The 16,764-nt window shown below is 40.6% G+C and overlaps 1 protein-coding gene across 1 annotated transcript in view; it reads left to right on the top strand.

The window, feature by feature from the left end:
- cacna2d2a (calcium channel, voltage-dependent, alpha 2/delta subunit 2a) overlaps nucleotides 1–16,764 on the top strand; it is a gene marked incomplete at its 5' end in the record, with an annotated part of 160,729 nt that overhangs the window by 123,843 nt on the left and 20,122 nt on the right. Inside the window, 5 exons of the mRNA XM_083939740.1 lie at nucleotides 8,146–8,196; nucleotides 8,520–8,619; nucleotides 10,069–10,230; nucleotides 12,691–12,801; nucleotides 13,492–13,570. Coding sequence (XP_083795866.1) covers nucleotides 8,146–8,196; nucleotides 8,520–8,619; nucleotides 10,069–10,230; nucleotides 12,691–12,801; nucleotides 13,492–13,570 — 503 coding nt within the window. The remainder of the gene's footprint in view (nucleotides 1–8,145; nucleotides 8,197–8,519; nucleotides 8,620–10,068; nucleotides 10,231–12,690; nucleotides 12,802–13,491; nucleotides 13,571–16,764) is intronic.

A 16,764-nucleotide genomic window follows, 5' to 3' on the forward strand; every position in this document is an offset into this window, starting at 1 on the left:
TCATGATATGTCAGGTCAGACTTGTGTGATTATAGTCTAACATGCTGTCTCCTCAACTGACACTCTGCGGAGAGGTCGGCCAATCACACACTGTACAGAAAAATTCCACAGGGGTGAGGTAAGCCAAGTCATGTGCACTGACAGCAAGAGGTAGCAGCTCCCGTCACGAGGACAGTAACACAAACAACATGAGCATTTTACACAAGTTGTGCTAAGATAAACACAACTCATGCCCAACACTTACATGGAAATTTGAATGCTCCTCACTTTTTTTCTGCAAGGAAATATGAACTATGAACCGTTTCATGTGACTGAAGGCCTTGCTTTACCATACTTGAGTGTGAACAGTCTGCTGGTAAGGGCATACCTAATGGTTAAATTTAGAAGGCAGTATGCAGTACATACCCAATGCTTGTACTATGGTTGTAGTATGCAGTATGTAGGATACAGTACATTAGTATGTCATTTTGAACACAACAATAATCTGCAAAATGTCAGTTACACAGCAAGATAGCTAATATTAGTCACCATAAGCTAAAACCCCTGAAGATGTTGAATTGAGCCAGTAAGAGTTTTTTTTTATTTGTTAGTAATATTAATATATATTCATATAGATTTTAATTTGTAAGGAAAAAATTGTATTCCAAAAAGTAACAGTGATATTCTTGCATGAAGTCCATTTGTTCTTTTACGACATCCATTGAGCTGTCAAGCTTGTACTAGCCTCTACACAGAAAGTGGAAGCTGGCAACGTTAGCGCTGATTTCCATTAAATGTTTCTTTTCCTTTATGTCATTTCAACACCTAAAACGTCATCAAGAACTCTGACACACCCACAGTGTTGTGCTCGTCCAGGGTTTTGCAAAGTAATTGAGTGACACTATCTTTTTCTTTTCCATGGGTCCAGTTGCAGTGATAGCAAATGTTGTGGTTCTGCAGCAGTCCAGTCATTATTATTTGGTTCAAAGTATCATAATTAATTAGTTATTATTATTAATTAGTGATTAATGAATGAAGAAATGTAACAAGCAATTTAGTGCCTACCCACAAAGATATCAGATTTATGAACTTATCAGTACCAATGTTTGTAGTAACAACAATGTACGCTGGTCACACACAAACAAACATAAGGGATAAACATACAGTTTTAAAAAACAAACAACTAGACTACACAGATGAAATCGCAGGAATATACCTCAGTAACGTTTGCACTGACACTATATCCTCCAGTCAAAGATGTGATTTACTATGAAGAGTCAAAGTATGGGGTTAGAATTCACGGCCAGTTTGTAGCGTAATAGACCTGTAGTTTTCCCCGGACGGATGGATGCTGGCGTGACTGACCCAGCCAAAGCTGTCCAGGTGCACCTCTGAGGAAAAAGATCAGAGAGCCACTCGCCTCTACAGATGGACTCTCTCCCCGTCTGCTCCCCCACCAACAGCCCCAGGAAAATTAATGGTCCAGTCAACATACTTAATTGTCTCCAATTGGTCTGACATTAATTATTAACATTTGTCCATTATAATGTCGTGTTCGTGTTATCAAGGGAAGCAAAGCTGAGGGTGTAGTGAGGCAGAGTGAGAGGGAAAAGCAAAGAGGCAAGAAGAGAAATATCCAGAGACAGTCATGCGCTCCTGTTAGCCAACCGTTGCAAAGAGGTTCCCAACAGCATGTATGCTATATCACATATTGATTTCTTCAAAAAGTCAATCTGACCTCTTTGTAAATATTATGACTGCTGTTCAGTCCTCCAATCCCCCAAATGTATTCCTTGTATCTCCTTGTTTCTGTCTCTCTTTGGCCCTTCTTCAGGGAGAGTCAAAAGAAAGCCCAGTGTGTTATTGGTAGACTGAAGAGTGACACAAGGCTTTAGCACTTCCAAGAAAATATTTGACTTTTCAGTTTGAGCTAAAAATGTGAGGGACACAGCTGTAGACTTTTTATTCCGTCTCAAAGAGCAACATGTCTCCTAATAATTGTTGCTGATGTATTCCAATATGCATGACTAATTTAATATTCTGTCCTTTTTTTCCCCCAGAAAGGAAAGTGGTTGAAAAATTGAGCATAACATTTGGTGTGTCCTTCTTAGGCATAACCGAAAATATGGAAATGTGAATCTTAGTACCAACACTCCCAATAATCAACAGAAAGTGGAATAGATAAATGGCAGACAACATCTCTTTCTCCTGCAGGCTCTCTGGGCGCTGTCCTGCTATATTTTTTTATCTTAATTCAATCTTTATTCGCCTGCCACATCCACAGGAGCACTAAGAGAGCAGCAGTCCATAAAATAATAAGCCCATCAGCACAACACAAATCCATGCACACATGGGAACATGCACGCAAGCACAACCTCACGCACACACACACAGCTGTCTTTCTGTGTTATATACAGTTTTCCCATTATTCTGTGGTTACTGTCCTTACAATCACTGTACATGATGCATGTATATCAGCTCACACTGTAAAAAAAATGTACAATTAATTGTGGAAAAACACATAAAATGCACATAGTTCTTTCCTGTATATACACCCCACATACTACTTTTTATTTATTGACTCATTTCATTCATACATGTACTTTGTTCTTTCTGATACTAACTAATTGTGCCATACAATATAAATAACACACAGCAAAGAACATGCCATAACATAAGCATCGTTTATAATTCCAATACCAGTATTTTTAAGGCAACTAAAAACTAAAATATAGTGAATCATGAACACATAACTCCAAACATACAGTAAACTTTTTTCTGTGCACTTACTGTAGCGCATTAAAATTAACTACTCCATGTATCGTGCTACATGTATCTATTACATGTTTCTGAAATGTATGTACTAGATAATTCCTCCAATTTAAATGTAATGCACAACACTTTGTGGAATGGGTCAGGGTGCATAAACACAATCTCCTGAGAGAGTTAGCCCCCCGGCACAGTTAATGTATTGATTTTACAGCGCTGCGCCATGATAAAACTATTTCATGAATTCCAATGAGACTCCTTTACCAGACTGCTGCAAAAGGAGCAGAAATACAATCAGCACAACACAGAATATGTCATTGTGTTCATTGCTTGTATAATGCATTTCTTTTAGATTGATGGCGGGTGGTGGCATGTTGTAAGGATGTGGTGGCTGTCGATGTTGCTGCTTTAATCTCTTCTCATTTGGAGAGATACCTCGTTCCACCTCAGTGTAAAGAGCACGTCTGCTACACACACGAGTCAGGCTTTATCTTGATTATACATATTGTGATGGCATGACCACATTTATATAACAATATACATAACGTATGTTATTGCTTTCTGGTATTTTTGTCATGGGTATACAAGTCATTACTGCTGCTGGGGTCCGAACTGTTTTTGAACTTATTGGCTTAATAATATATCTTAAAATAGAGAGAAAAAAAAAAGAAAAGCATTTTTCACTTTGCACTTCATGTCACGTAGTTACATGATATATGCAATTAGCTGATAAATGTTATTAAAGTATATAGTGCAAACCATAATGGTTATATCCCTTATTAATGAGTCTGTAAATTCTGCTTTTTAATCAGTTAGTCTACAATTTATCAAATGTCAGATGTCATCACTGTCTGACCAACAGTCTAAAACCACAAAAACAATAACATTACAACTTGGAACAGAAAATAATAATTGGTAACTGACTTAAATAATAAATGACACAGTGCTTTATAGGAACAAAAATTACAAAACAGAAAAACAAATAGCACAGGGTCAGTTAAAAAACAAAAGACATTTTGTTCCAGCTTTGCAACATGTCACAGTGTCTATAATATTCAAAACATGGTCAGTTTATTGTGTTCTTAAAAGCTTTCAGTACTGTACTATGTTCTACGTATTTATAATGACTAAGCAACCTCGTGTGTGTTTTATTTTTAATGTTCCCATAGCTGGCAGAAACTGACTGAGACTTAACCACCAGGCAGTTGCACATGCAAGTCCAACAAAGTAGCCACTTGCACTGGAAATGCAAGGTTTCACTTGAATATCTGTAGGTTTCACATTAGTTTATTTTCTGTAATGAACTGCCCACAGAGTAAAAGAGAACTGACACATTGTAATATGTAAATACAATAGTAATAAAGTGCTCTCGCCTGATAAAGTGTTAACTTTATAGTCCCCAAAGGGGAAACTTCTCTTTAGCACAGTGCTACTGTACAGTCTGTCGCACATCTTTAAACATAAGAGACATATGTCATTGACAACACGGCAGCTTAAAGATTCCCTCCCCAGTATATTAAGACATATACTAATAGTCTACTTGGAACAAATAATGTGTGTCTGATGTGTTTTTTTTCTTGTGATGTCACTATTCATCCTCGTAGGCAAGCCCCCTAAAATCAGATTTTCAATAAGCCCATAGAAACTTCCCACTTTCAACAGATGAGTTTTAAAACAGCCTTCTCGTTTCAAACTCTGCACATACATCATTTTGCACAGTGAAACTCAAACAATCAACAGGAGGACCAAGAAGAAAAATATATTTTGAATTGGAGTCGGCCTTAAAAAAACCTCTAAGATATTTCAATACTATAAGATGACTCCTCTCACTCCCTCTCACTCCCTCTGTGTGTGTGCATTTATTGCACTCTATCGCGCTAAGATTAAGCAATAAAGTTCAGCAGCTAATGGAGTCTGGAATAAAAGATAGCTTCAAGTGGTTTGATTTGCCCTTTGACACATAAAGTCTTCCTCCACTATTAACCGGTGGTTAGATGCCGAGCATAACTTTTAGTGAACGGCCAGAGAGGCCACAGGTTGATATGTTGCGTCTGCCTGGCTGATGGCGGATAGTTGTGTCATGGTGGAACAGAATGGGCGTCAGGGCTCAGTTCAGCACCAGCCAGGCCCATCTGCTTGTCACCTGGCCTTGGCACGCAGGAGACTGGGTAATGACAGGGAAAGAATGGCATCAGTGGGCAGAAGCTGAGAGGTAATTACTGACTGGAATCCATGCAGAAACAACACATCTGGATCCATGAGTCAAAATCTGGAGAATTATACACTGATACCGGCCTCAGTTCATGATTTTTATCCGTCAGAAGCGTAGAACCGTGTATCAGCCTGGAGAGCGAGAATCCTTGACTCCATCCTGCTCTCTCTGATCCTGATGTTCTCCGCTCAGAGGCACAGAGAAAATTCAATTGTACTCCAAGCAATGGAAAGGGAGAGAAAGAGAGTGCTGCTGATACACCACGACAATCTGTGGGAAAAATCAGCCATGGCAGCACTATAGCTTCAGTGTTGAGTGACGCTATCCTGGCTCATGTGTTACTCCTCTCCACTCCATCACTGCTCACACATTCCTCCTAAACCCCATTACTGCTGATCAATGCTGCCTCTTTCACAGTTAGTGAGAAATGATCTGCCTGAAAGTGATATTTTCTCAGCAGATTTTAGGGCCAATGCTAGCGCAGTTCTCCATTGTGACATTTTACTTTGGGGCTGTGGAAGATGACCTATAATGACTTCTTGTAATAGAAGTCTGCATTGCCTTATAATTAACATTTAGCCCCTTCAAAATAACTTGGAAGTCCCATTAAAGGGCCATTCTCCTCTATGAGAAATAGACTGACCAGAGAAGTTAATGAAATCCTGCAGTTGGCCTGCAGGCATCAGCCGTCACCAAATGACCCTCCTTCACTCTCCAGAAGAGGTGTCGTCCGTCTGCATGCCTGAGGGAGTGGAGACGTGGGCCACATTCTGCCAGAGTTTCCGTCCTGCACCAATGATCGCTTTCACAAACCCCATCCGCTCAAAAGAAAGAAGCCGTCACTGTGTGGAGTCTCAGCGCCCCCCCTCTCCCTCTCACTCCCTCAAATTAAGATTTCAGTAATTAAATTGATAAAAGTCATGCATGCCAATATGCCTCATGGTTCCAGACCTGATTTCACACGCCACACAGTTGTGGAGAGCTCTGGAAGTTCTACCTTTGATGTGGCATTCTTTATTATTGAAAATAATTGGATTCTCCCCCCTCCTCGTTCTCTCTCTCTCTCTTTCACACACACATACACACACACACACATACATTGCCAATCTTCACTTTGGGCATGCTCAGTTAATCGACCTCTTGCTAGGCAGTGCTGGTGCCGAGTGTCTGTTCCATCTGGGGGTTTCAGGCAGGCTTTTCAGTGGAGTTGGGCCTAGGCTGTGTCTGAAAAACGGATTTAAGTGGCCAGGCAACATGCTGAGGGACGTCACTTCAACACAGGTCAGGAGGTGAAGCTGCAGGTTGGAGTGGCTGCTGCCAGTGGGTGGGAGCAGTGAGACTTGCAGGAGCAGCGTCGAAGCCTACCAGGGCTCTGTTGCTCTACCTCCGTATCAGCTTGGCCGAGCATAAGAAAAGAGGCCCACAGGCAGCTGGCTTCTCTCCACACTCAGTGGAACAGCTGATAATCAGCAGAAAGAGACCCCTGATGATTTCTCTGCCTTTGCCTAAGACGGCTGCTAACTGCTTGCCTGCTCACTCCTCAGAATGTCAAACTAGTACTCACATTTGAAACCTCCTCCCCCCTTTCCCAGTGTGCCATAGAAAAGCCTGCAATGTTCATCAATCTCAGCTCTCTTTGTATCTAGGTAAATGCGAATTTAATTGCCACTGGAACAGAATGAGGGAATTTTTGATTTCCCTCTGTATGTCATCCTATATCAACCGTGGACAGATGTTATGTGCGCGCCTCTTACAGGGCACAAGTTGTCTGGCCTTGCTAGTTCAGTGTTGTCTCTGCCTAGTGGGCCTACGTACGCTGTGCCGTACCCAGAACAGCCCTATTTTAGAAGTTGCCTTGCAGTAGACGCCTAATTGTCCTAAACAGCTTTTGCCTCCCCCCAACAAAGGGACTGCCACGGTAAATAATGTGTTTGACGCCCAACTGATGAGTCATCAAAAGAGCTTAGCTCAGCACAGGTCAACACCACTCAGGCTGCTGCTTGACAAGTGTATATAAATTCCAAGTGACTAAATATAAAGCATATTAGACTGTATGAGTCACCATGAAGTGACTGCAAAATAATCCTTTTTATAAGTAATTTATGCTCATTTTAATTTCTAAAATGTTTTGTTTTTTTCTTTGAATTTTGGTTTTTGAAGACTTATTTGATCATGTTGATTGGTGTTTAAAATAGTGTCAACCTATTGGTAGGTTTTTTTTAAAAAACTCTACTTTTAAAGGGTTAAACCTGCAGTATTTAAAACACATTAATACATTTAAATTAAAAGACGCCAGAATTTGAAGCAGAGAGAGACCTCTTCCAGCAGCTCTCCCCCTCTCTCTCTTTCTCTGAATTGACCTGTGATTGGTCAAAGTCAAGAGGAGGTGCAGAAGTCTAGTTTTCTCTCAGACCACTTGAATTACATTATAATTAAATATTATTATAGATATTTTTTGCCCAACAACGCCAAAAAATACTGCCTAGCCCAGGTTTTAGACAGTGATTTTAAGTAAACGTCACCTGATGTGAAGATATCCCATCAACAAGTCTCCAGTACAGCTTATTATGGCCTGTAACTGACAATGTCACATTTTTGAAAAAGAAAGAAGAAACAAGCGAGATCTAAGATAAATACATGGCAAAATTGTAATATCTGAATTACAAAATCCTGTTTAAGCATATAACACAACCATCTCAGCCATTAAGAAAAAGTAATTGGGTTATTGGTACTGATTAATAATTGTATGAACTCTATGTTTAGACACAATTGCACCTTTCTGATTCTACTAAGCTTTACAGTGATGGCTTGTGTGCTTTGTAGGTTGCACAGCTCAGTGCAGGCCACTTTTAGTAAATATGTTATTATATACTTAGGCCATAAACTAGCAATTACTCTGGCTTATGCAGTAATTATTTAGAGAAGGCATTGTTATTCAGTAAGAAAGAGTATCTCTGTTGAAGTCAGCCAACAGTAGCTGCAGCCAACAGTGAAGTATATAACACAACTTATTAACTCTTCTAAGCACATAAGCCTTTTCAGTATTCTGTAGCTTAAGTGGGCTCAGCCATGGTCGCTCCATATTATCATGGCTCAGCTCATTGTGACTTTGGCTTCTTTCTTCAGTGCAATTCTCAAAGATTATGGGAGCAAATTAAAGTCCATTCTTTGTGTCTTTTGTACAGGTATATCCAAGGTGCATCGTCTCCAAAGGACATGGTCATCATTGTGGATGTGTGAGTATCTCACTCTCCAGTCTCTCTCAATGCCTCCTCTTTCAACATTTCCCCCTGGCGGGAGTGGATGTCTCCTTCAAAGGGTGCTAGTGCCACCTGTTGGTCTGAGGAAAGCCTAAAGTTAGAGGAAGGCTCATTTTCTCACCTTTATTGAAGTCTATTGCATCTTGAAAACGCAGATGTGATTTTGAATGCGTGCCTAAACATGATAGGTGTAGAAGATGAAAGGGTTAAACCAATCCTTCAGAAAATGGACATGAGCAAGTTTAGGACCTGTCTGGTGTGAATGAGCTTCTAAGTGCTTCATTGTGTCCTTTCTGTAGTAGTGGAAGTGTGAGCGGACTCACTCTGAAGCTGATGAAAACCTCCGTAGTGAAGATGCTGGACACTCTATCAGACGATGACTATGTGAATGTGGCCAGGGTAAGTAAAGTTTCCATCACAGTTTGCCATTAATGATAGAAATCACTCCTAAAAGCACCAATAATGCAAATATTTGTTGTATTCATTAATCAGGTGGCAATCAAGCAGGGAGCCAGTGAGTGGCAGTGTGTGCTTGTACTGCTCCCAGTTGTTTGTTTGCAGTGGAAACACTACACTTCCCTCATTATGGTGTGTTTACTTTTCCTGCACCACCATTGGCCTTGTGGGATTGTGCCTGTCTCTTTCTCTTCCTCTCTGCGGATTAGCAAGTTTTCTATTAGGACTGATGTTTAGGGAAACATTAACTTTGTCCTATATTGCAGGACAGATAACCCACACACACACACACACACAAACACAAACACATCCACATGCTCGGTGTGGTGGCTCTGTTTGGAGACTTCCTTCAGTAATCCTTCATAATCCATTGCTCTTAGCCACTATGTGCCTCTAAATCCCAGCTCTAAGAGCAAGAAATGAGCATGGTAATCTGGGTGGGAACGCATCTGATTTCCACCCCTATAAAGAAATTGAGGGCTTACAAAAGCTTGGTGTGAATTATTTGCAAAACACAAAAGACATTAATAACCAAAAATGAACTGAAAATAATCATCAAACAGCATCTCTGCTGTCTAAGAACTTTTCTTATTGACAAACTGTGGCCTCACTTCTGTAATGGCACAAATAATTGGTTATAATTATACATACTTTTTATTCAACATAGATAATAGATGTAACCTAGCTTGTTTTTTTTGTCTTATTTTTTTTCACAGCTACTGTATTTCCAAACATTTTAAGAAACAAGAAATGTGATATTAAGAAGTGACACAGCGATGATTGCTGAATATGTGGCTCTGAATACTTTTGTGTGTTTGATTTCTTTGTCTGGCAATTTAAATACGATACAACACCAACCTATGAGAAATGTCAGCTTTTTCTCGCGCATACTGTTTTACATCAATCAGTCCCGAAAATGTCAGTAGATTGTAAAGTTCACCTTCAAGAAGAAACAGCATTTGAAACCAGTTATTACAGACATTGCTGCTAATATTGTAGTCACGCATTGACACTGCACACAAGCAGGAAAATAGACGCCACATGCATGGCTAATTTGGTGGATGAGATGAGACAGATGATATTACCTTGGCTGGGTTTCTGTTCAGTTTGACTTCCACTGGCGATCAGGTGCACCTGTTCTTTGTGTGGAAAGTTGTAATCACCAGTGTTTACTGCCAGCCAGTGAGTAGCAGGGCGGTTTATATCTGCACATACCCACGACTGCATCCTGCCACCATGAACTACGTACACATAAAAAGAAACACAGAGATACATAGTCTTACAACTGTTGGACACTCATTTTATTTGTAAATGTAGTGGTATTTTTGTCAGGAAAAGCCAGTGTACACATATATATTATTCTCATGTGTGTCTTTGCATTTCCCCTTGTAGTTCAATGAGAAGGCCGATGCAGTCGTCCCATGCTTCAGGACTTTGGTCCAAGCCAATGTTCGGAACAAGAAGATCTTCAAGGAGGCCGTCATGCATATGCAAGCCAAAGGAACCACAGATTACAAGTCTGGCTTCACATTTGCGTTTGAACAGCTTCTCAATGTAAGAGCCAACAAGCCTTTCAGGGAAGGGCAATGCAAGGGTGGATGTTTGCCTTTGGTGGAGGAATTGTGTGCCTTGAGAATATATTCAATAACGTGCTGGAACTATGCGCTAAAGCTCCAGAATGTTATTATACATCCTGTCAGATCCACTTAAAAGAAGTGAATGACAGTGATAAAACAGTTCTGACAGTGACTGGTCCAGGTATGTGTAAGACATTTCCAGAGTTCTGTCATTGTCGAAGCTCGGTCTGATAATTATTGCTGTTGCAATGGAGTGACTCACATTTGCAGCAGCCAGCACCGCGGTGAAGACTGTCAGCAGCAGGCGTCCACGTGCTCTCGACACAGGTGCTGCCTCAGCTCCGTATGCTGCTGTGTATTTTAAGAGGCTGCTACCCTAATGGGCTCTGATGGGATGATTGATGAGCACAGCCCAGAGGAGATCAGCCACAGACACTTTATATTCCTCTGGTGGGCTTGGAGGCATAGAGCCAAGTGCCAGATGCCCCCCCACTCACCCCCACCTTCCCCTGCCAGCAGAATGAGAAATAAAAAACGTTTAATCGCTGTCTATGGCAGACTCACTCCCATGATTGGTGGCAGAAGCACAATAAAAATATGTAATTGTAGCAATATTATTTATCTTTATTAGAATCTTGTCAGATTGACATGCCAGTGGCCTGCATATCAATGGCAGCTGCTGTGCAGGCAGGCATGGAGAGTTTGTATCAAAGCTGAATGCTAAAAACTGGCGCCTGGCTACGAGCATATAGTGCTGAAATCAAATTTAATGCAAGAGTAATGTTGTACTTATGTATACTTTAAATCAAATCCTAAAATTATGATAATATGAGAAAGGAACCAACTAGGACATTTGTAAATGTTTGATGAAAAAGCTAAAAATAAAAGCTCAGATTGATTTATTGCTGCAAATATTGAAAAAGATGATGGTAATAGTTTTACCTCAGTATGGAGAGATTCAGACTTCCAGGATAAATCCCTCCCTTAAATGAAACTCTCTCTCTCCATCCTTCACTGCAAATAATCCAGGTTAACCATCAGTATTAAATGAAAAACGACCATAAACGTACAAACGCAAGTTATTGACGCAAGTTATTGACACAAGTTATTTTATCGCTTTAAAGAAATGGTTTGGTACATGGCAACAAGTAAAGCTTTATATCCGGAGCAGACATTAAGAGGGATAGAAAATAAAAATAAATAGCATAAACAGTCAACAATGAAATACAATAAAAAGGAAAACAATCCTTTTAACAAGACAATTCTTAGCCGTAAATTACTTTTAAATAGACATTGTTAATTTCTGAGAGATCCCATCTTCTACCTTCTTCTAAAAGTCCTTTTAACTTACTGAGGAGAGATATACCGAATGAGATCTATCAAATCTTGGAAGCTATAATCATATCCACTAATAGTATCTGGAAATACACAGTTTGATATATTTGGTATTTGCTATCTGTCCAATAGTAAGTTCAAAACAGGAGTCTGATTGATCAAGAGTGGTCTGATGAATGTATATTTGATGGAGTATCAAAAATATCATTAACTCGTCTTTAACCCCTCTTCAACTACGAAGCATTTTTTATTATTAAAAGGGGGATTTTCATGTCCTTTTTTATTATAAAGCAGGTCGAGGTGCTATATAAATAATATATAAAATATTCAATCCACAGAGAAATGCACATCCATATTCAGAAACTGTGCCTTTAAACGAGCTGTCAGAACTTATGTACATCTGTGATGTCACAACTCTACTATAAATACATAGGAAGGGCCGCTACAGTGCGGTTACAGTCAATGATGATGCTGAGACGCCGAAAGCGCAGATGTTGAAGATCCAAAAATGCTGAACAATCACAGCAGACCAGGCTTTTAAAGGAGGGGGGCATAAAAAGACTGGTGCTAAAGTGGAGCGCTTCAGACAGGATGAATACGGGTTTATTCACACAAAGAAAAAAAAAGTGTTTTTTGAACATTAAAGCAGATAAACACGTTCTAGTAGAAACACAAAACACAAATTTTAACCTGAAAATTGGCATAATATGGAACCTTTATTAAATGGTTTACACATGTGGATATAGGTGCCTATGAGGACATTCTTAAGTGTCTTATAATGCACAGTATCTGTCAGCAATTAAAACTTGTCCTGTAAAGACATATTCTATATAACTATGTTACTATATTGTCATTCCTTCTCTTTTAATAAGCACGTGTGCCATCAGGATGAGGTGTAGTTGTTGCTGCATACAACAAGTATATGTTTATATAGTGTTTATAAATGCAAAATATTTTTGTGTTAACTTCCCCTTTGCTTCTTTGACATATTTAGGACAGCACCCCGCTGTTCTAACATCATCTTCTTCCCCTTTCATTTTTGCATATTTCCTAACCTGTCTCCCTGCTTCTGTCTTTGCTCTTCTCTCTTCATGTGCCACAGGAGAGCAGTGCCCCTAGGGCCAACTGCAATAAGATGATAATGATGTTTACAGATGGCGGGGAGGATCGTGCACAGGATATCTTTGAGAAGTACAACTGGCCCAACAAAACAGTGAGTTAGTCCCCACAAAGCTGTTATCTATTAATTTACATCACTCTGCAAGCCAATGAGACCATGCATAAACAGAAGTTTTAGCAGACCCCTTTTCCCCCACTGACTTCCACCATATTCTGCTGACATTGTCTCATTATTGCACAGGCAGTTGTGTTAGTTAGGCTGTCAGACTTGCCAAGCACTCCAATCTGTGCTCATAGTGTCCTCTCCAAGCTTTCTTCAGGTCTATTTTGGCTGTTCTGATTCTGGATTTTTCCTCTTGTGATTCATCTCTTTGGCCTCTCTTCAGCTCTCTCCTTCTATCTTTCTCTGTCTGTTTCTTTCTTTCGCTCCTCTTCTGTCTCCTTTGTTGTTTTGCGGCTAGTGTTAACAGCTCTGACCTGCTGACTAATTAGCCATTTTATCATCAGAGCCTATAAAATTACAGCCAATAGACACTCAGTGGGTGTCTTTGTTCCAGTCTTCACTCCTACCCCTCCTTTCGCCACTTCACAGCCCAACCAATATTTATTCTCATATCCATTACTATCCGGTTCCCTTATGATGGCTGCTGTAATACCGGAATAATCTGCAGTTTGACATCTCTCTCACTGCAGTCTTGTGTTGAAGACACTTGTATGATTAGTTTTTGTTTTTTTGTCCTCTCTCTCTCTCTCTCTCTCTCCATGTGCCCTGCTCTCCATCCAGGTTCGTGTGTTCACCTTCTCTGTTGGCCAGCATAATTATGATGTCACCCCTTTGCAGTGGATAGCTTGTGCCAATAAAGGTAAGTGGACAAGATGTTTGTTTCAAAGCATATGTTTGCATGTAAAATATGAAATATGGGTTGGTGGTTTGATCCCTGACTCCTCGTCCACATTGCTCCTAATATTGATTTAATAGATTTCATAGATACAAGTAAATTCCATTAAAAAAAATAGATATTAAAGGAAACTCCAGTAAAAAAGCTTCTGTGGAGCATTCTGGTAAATGACATCGTCACAAGTCGTTCTGAAGTGGCAAATTCAAAACCAAGTTAGTCTTCACAAATAACTAATGAATGTGTTGCAATTGTTTTTCGCACTACACAACAGCTCAGGTGTCATCTGCTCAAGAGTCTACATACCTCAAGATAACATGCAAAAGACTTTTAAAATATGTGTCCAGGAACAAAAAATGTTGGGTACTCGCTTAGCATCATAGAGTAGGGTCAGGTGTAGCCGTAAGGTCTTCCAGGTATGCAGGGACCAGGGAGTCCAGGGACTCAGTTTCATCTAAGCAGTAGTAATTGGAGCCAGAGTATCAAAGTCTCGCCCATATACCCGTCCGACCAATCCCGAGTCAATCACATCCATCAATCGTGACGTTTCACAAGTTAATTAACACCAGTGTGATAAGAACTACCTAAAAAAAAGAAACCATTTGGGTTTTATCTATACTGCAGGTATACTGCAGGGGAGGGGGCGTTTGAGATGTGTTGGCCTCCCCAACCATCATTTATATACCATCTATGATCTGACCCCATGACTTTCCTGCTGTGAGGCCACATGCTGTACATTTTTACTCATCTAATAGCGTGACCTAACACCCCCTTGAAAATTGTGTCTTCAACCTCTCAGAGGAGCACTCCTGGACCCTGTGACATCACTGTTTGGCTTGATTACAGGTGCAACAAAGCGCCCCTCTGACTACACCTCATCTGAGTGATGTTGGCTGTACTCAGAGGTGAAACACACTTGAATCTTTCAACCATAGAAGGGCAGCAAACCCCTGCTTTTCAGCTTGGTGTTAAGTTGGTCTTCAACTGTTTGTGGGTAAACATTAATAGAATAAAATCAAACATTAAAAACTGCCTGCCCCATTAAAATCCCATCATCAGTAACATTTTTCCAGGTCTTGCTGCATGTGATGTTCAAATCAATGTTTTATTAATCTAAAGCAGCCACAGTTCTTAAAATAACCCAACAAACAGGCCGCTCTGCCCCCGACAAAAAGTCTGACAACACAAATGATTCAGCTGCTCCTCCTGTTAGCTACTTTGTCTGCATGAATCTCATCTGGACTCAGCTCATTTAATCCCAACCTAACTAAGACTCTTATGGCTGTGCTCTGTTAAGATCACTGTTATTTATTTAATCCCTAACCCATTTCTCTTCCTCTCTTTTGTGGCTTGATTTAATATTGTTTCTCAGTGTTACCGTATATCCGAAGCTGCTCCTTTATGAGGCCTTTAGCTGCCTGTACTGTATGAAGCCTCGGCTAACTGCTGCTGCTGCTGCTGATTAGCTTATTGCCAGTGGAGCCAAGTGCTTCAGAAGTATCTCCCCAGAAGTTGTTATTAATTAGCAGGAGTCTGGTAGCAGTATGATTACCATGCCATCTCCTTGTCAAGCTGGGGAAAGTCCAGGATTATGCCTCTGTGCCAACATGCTCTCTGCTGTTCGTGACTGTAGTGATTACCATGGTACTAAAGTCTATGCCAACATAAGACAATAGTGTTGACACACCAACCTCAATGGAGCTGTCGTCTCATATCTTCAGTACTTATTACTCTTTGGTATCTCACTCCAACAGAGCCAGCTCCCTGACACATTCACAGGCCCTAACCCTTCACCCATGACATGCACACAATTGACAAACAGCTGTAACACACACACAAGCACAAACACACACAACTAGGCCACTTGGAGATGCTAGCTGTTGTCTCACTTGAGCTTCAGTCCCATTTTAAGAAGAAAGTAACCTCTCTGTGACTCTTGAGGACAATGAAAACATTTACCCATGCTCTCACAGTGTAGCAAAATCCAAAACGGAAAGGAGAGTTATCCTAAAAAAAAAACATTTGAGGTGAAATTGAGGATAGAAGCAGAAAATACGATATTCTGCATTGCTGATCCTATTACTTACACAAAAGTACTGTTTATCATCTAAAAACAGGTCCGTACTAGAGACCATCTTGTGGTGGGATCATCAGCCACAATGCCAAATCAGGCCAGGAGAGTAAAGTGGCTTCCCTACTCCCTAACCTACTTCCAAACTCCTTCCTCGGACCACACCCAACTTTGAATTTCGTTCTCGACTACAAACCTGTGTGTGTGTGTGTGTGTGTGTGTGTGTGTGTGTGTGTGTGTGTGTGTGTGTGTGTGTGTGTGTGTGTGTGTGTGTGTGTGTGTGTGTGTGTGTGCGCACCTATGATCCATGAATTGTGTGTGCAGAGATGTGTGTGGATGTGCATAATGTCAGCACGCTCAAATGTGCAAATGAATGACACAGAGAAGGCATATCTCGACACAAACCACTGTGGCACAGCGCATAATATATCAAAATAATGAGAGTCATCTCAGCCTTTTAACATTCTGAGGATGCTGTCTCCATTTCAACGCTCTTTGTATAAACACTCATGGCTTTAATAACTTGGGGAGCGCCGTGGTTATTGACCCAGTCGGTCACTCTCCTCCATTCCTAATCTGCAGCAGCAGTGCCTGAGGGTGAGCATTCCCAATGAGCCTCCACATTTACATCCGACAGCACAATCACAAGTGTGGAGAGGTCAATGGTTAGAAGCTCTACCATGTCTGCATGGCCCAATAGCATCAGCTGGAGATGATGGCATTACATGTACCTAATAACATGGAAGAGATTAGACTCCAATCTACAAATGGATCACTTTGTGCACACTCTGGCTGTTGAACACTTGGAAACTAGGAGTCATCCAACACATACGGCTGCAGAGGTTGTTTGTTCCTGCACTCTACCGGTGGCAGGAGATCAACATATCCTTATACCTTAACATCGCAGTTTTAAACATATGGTTAACATCCCCGTGGTATGGTTAGGTTTAGGCAACAAAGCCATGTGTTTGAGTTTGAGGAAACATGGTTTGGGATAAATTAAGTATGTTTGTTACGTTACTTTACTTACATACCTGACTTAACTCGCAAGTTAAGTGACGTACATGAGTCAAAATAAGTCAACGTTGAC

This window comes from Echiichthys vipera (genome assembly GCF_963691815.1).
Source record: "Echiichthys vipera genome assembly, chromosome: X".
Lineage (NCBI taxonomy): Eukaryota > Metazoa > Chordata > Actinopteri > Perciformes > Trachinidae > Echiichthys > Echiichthys vipera.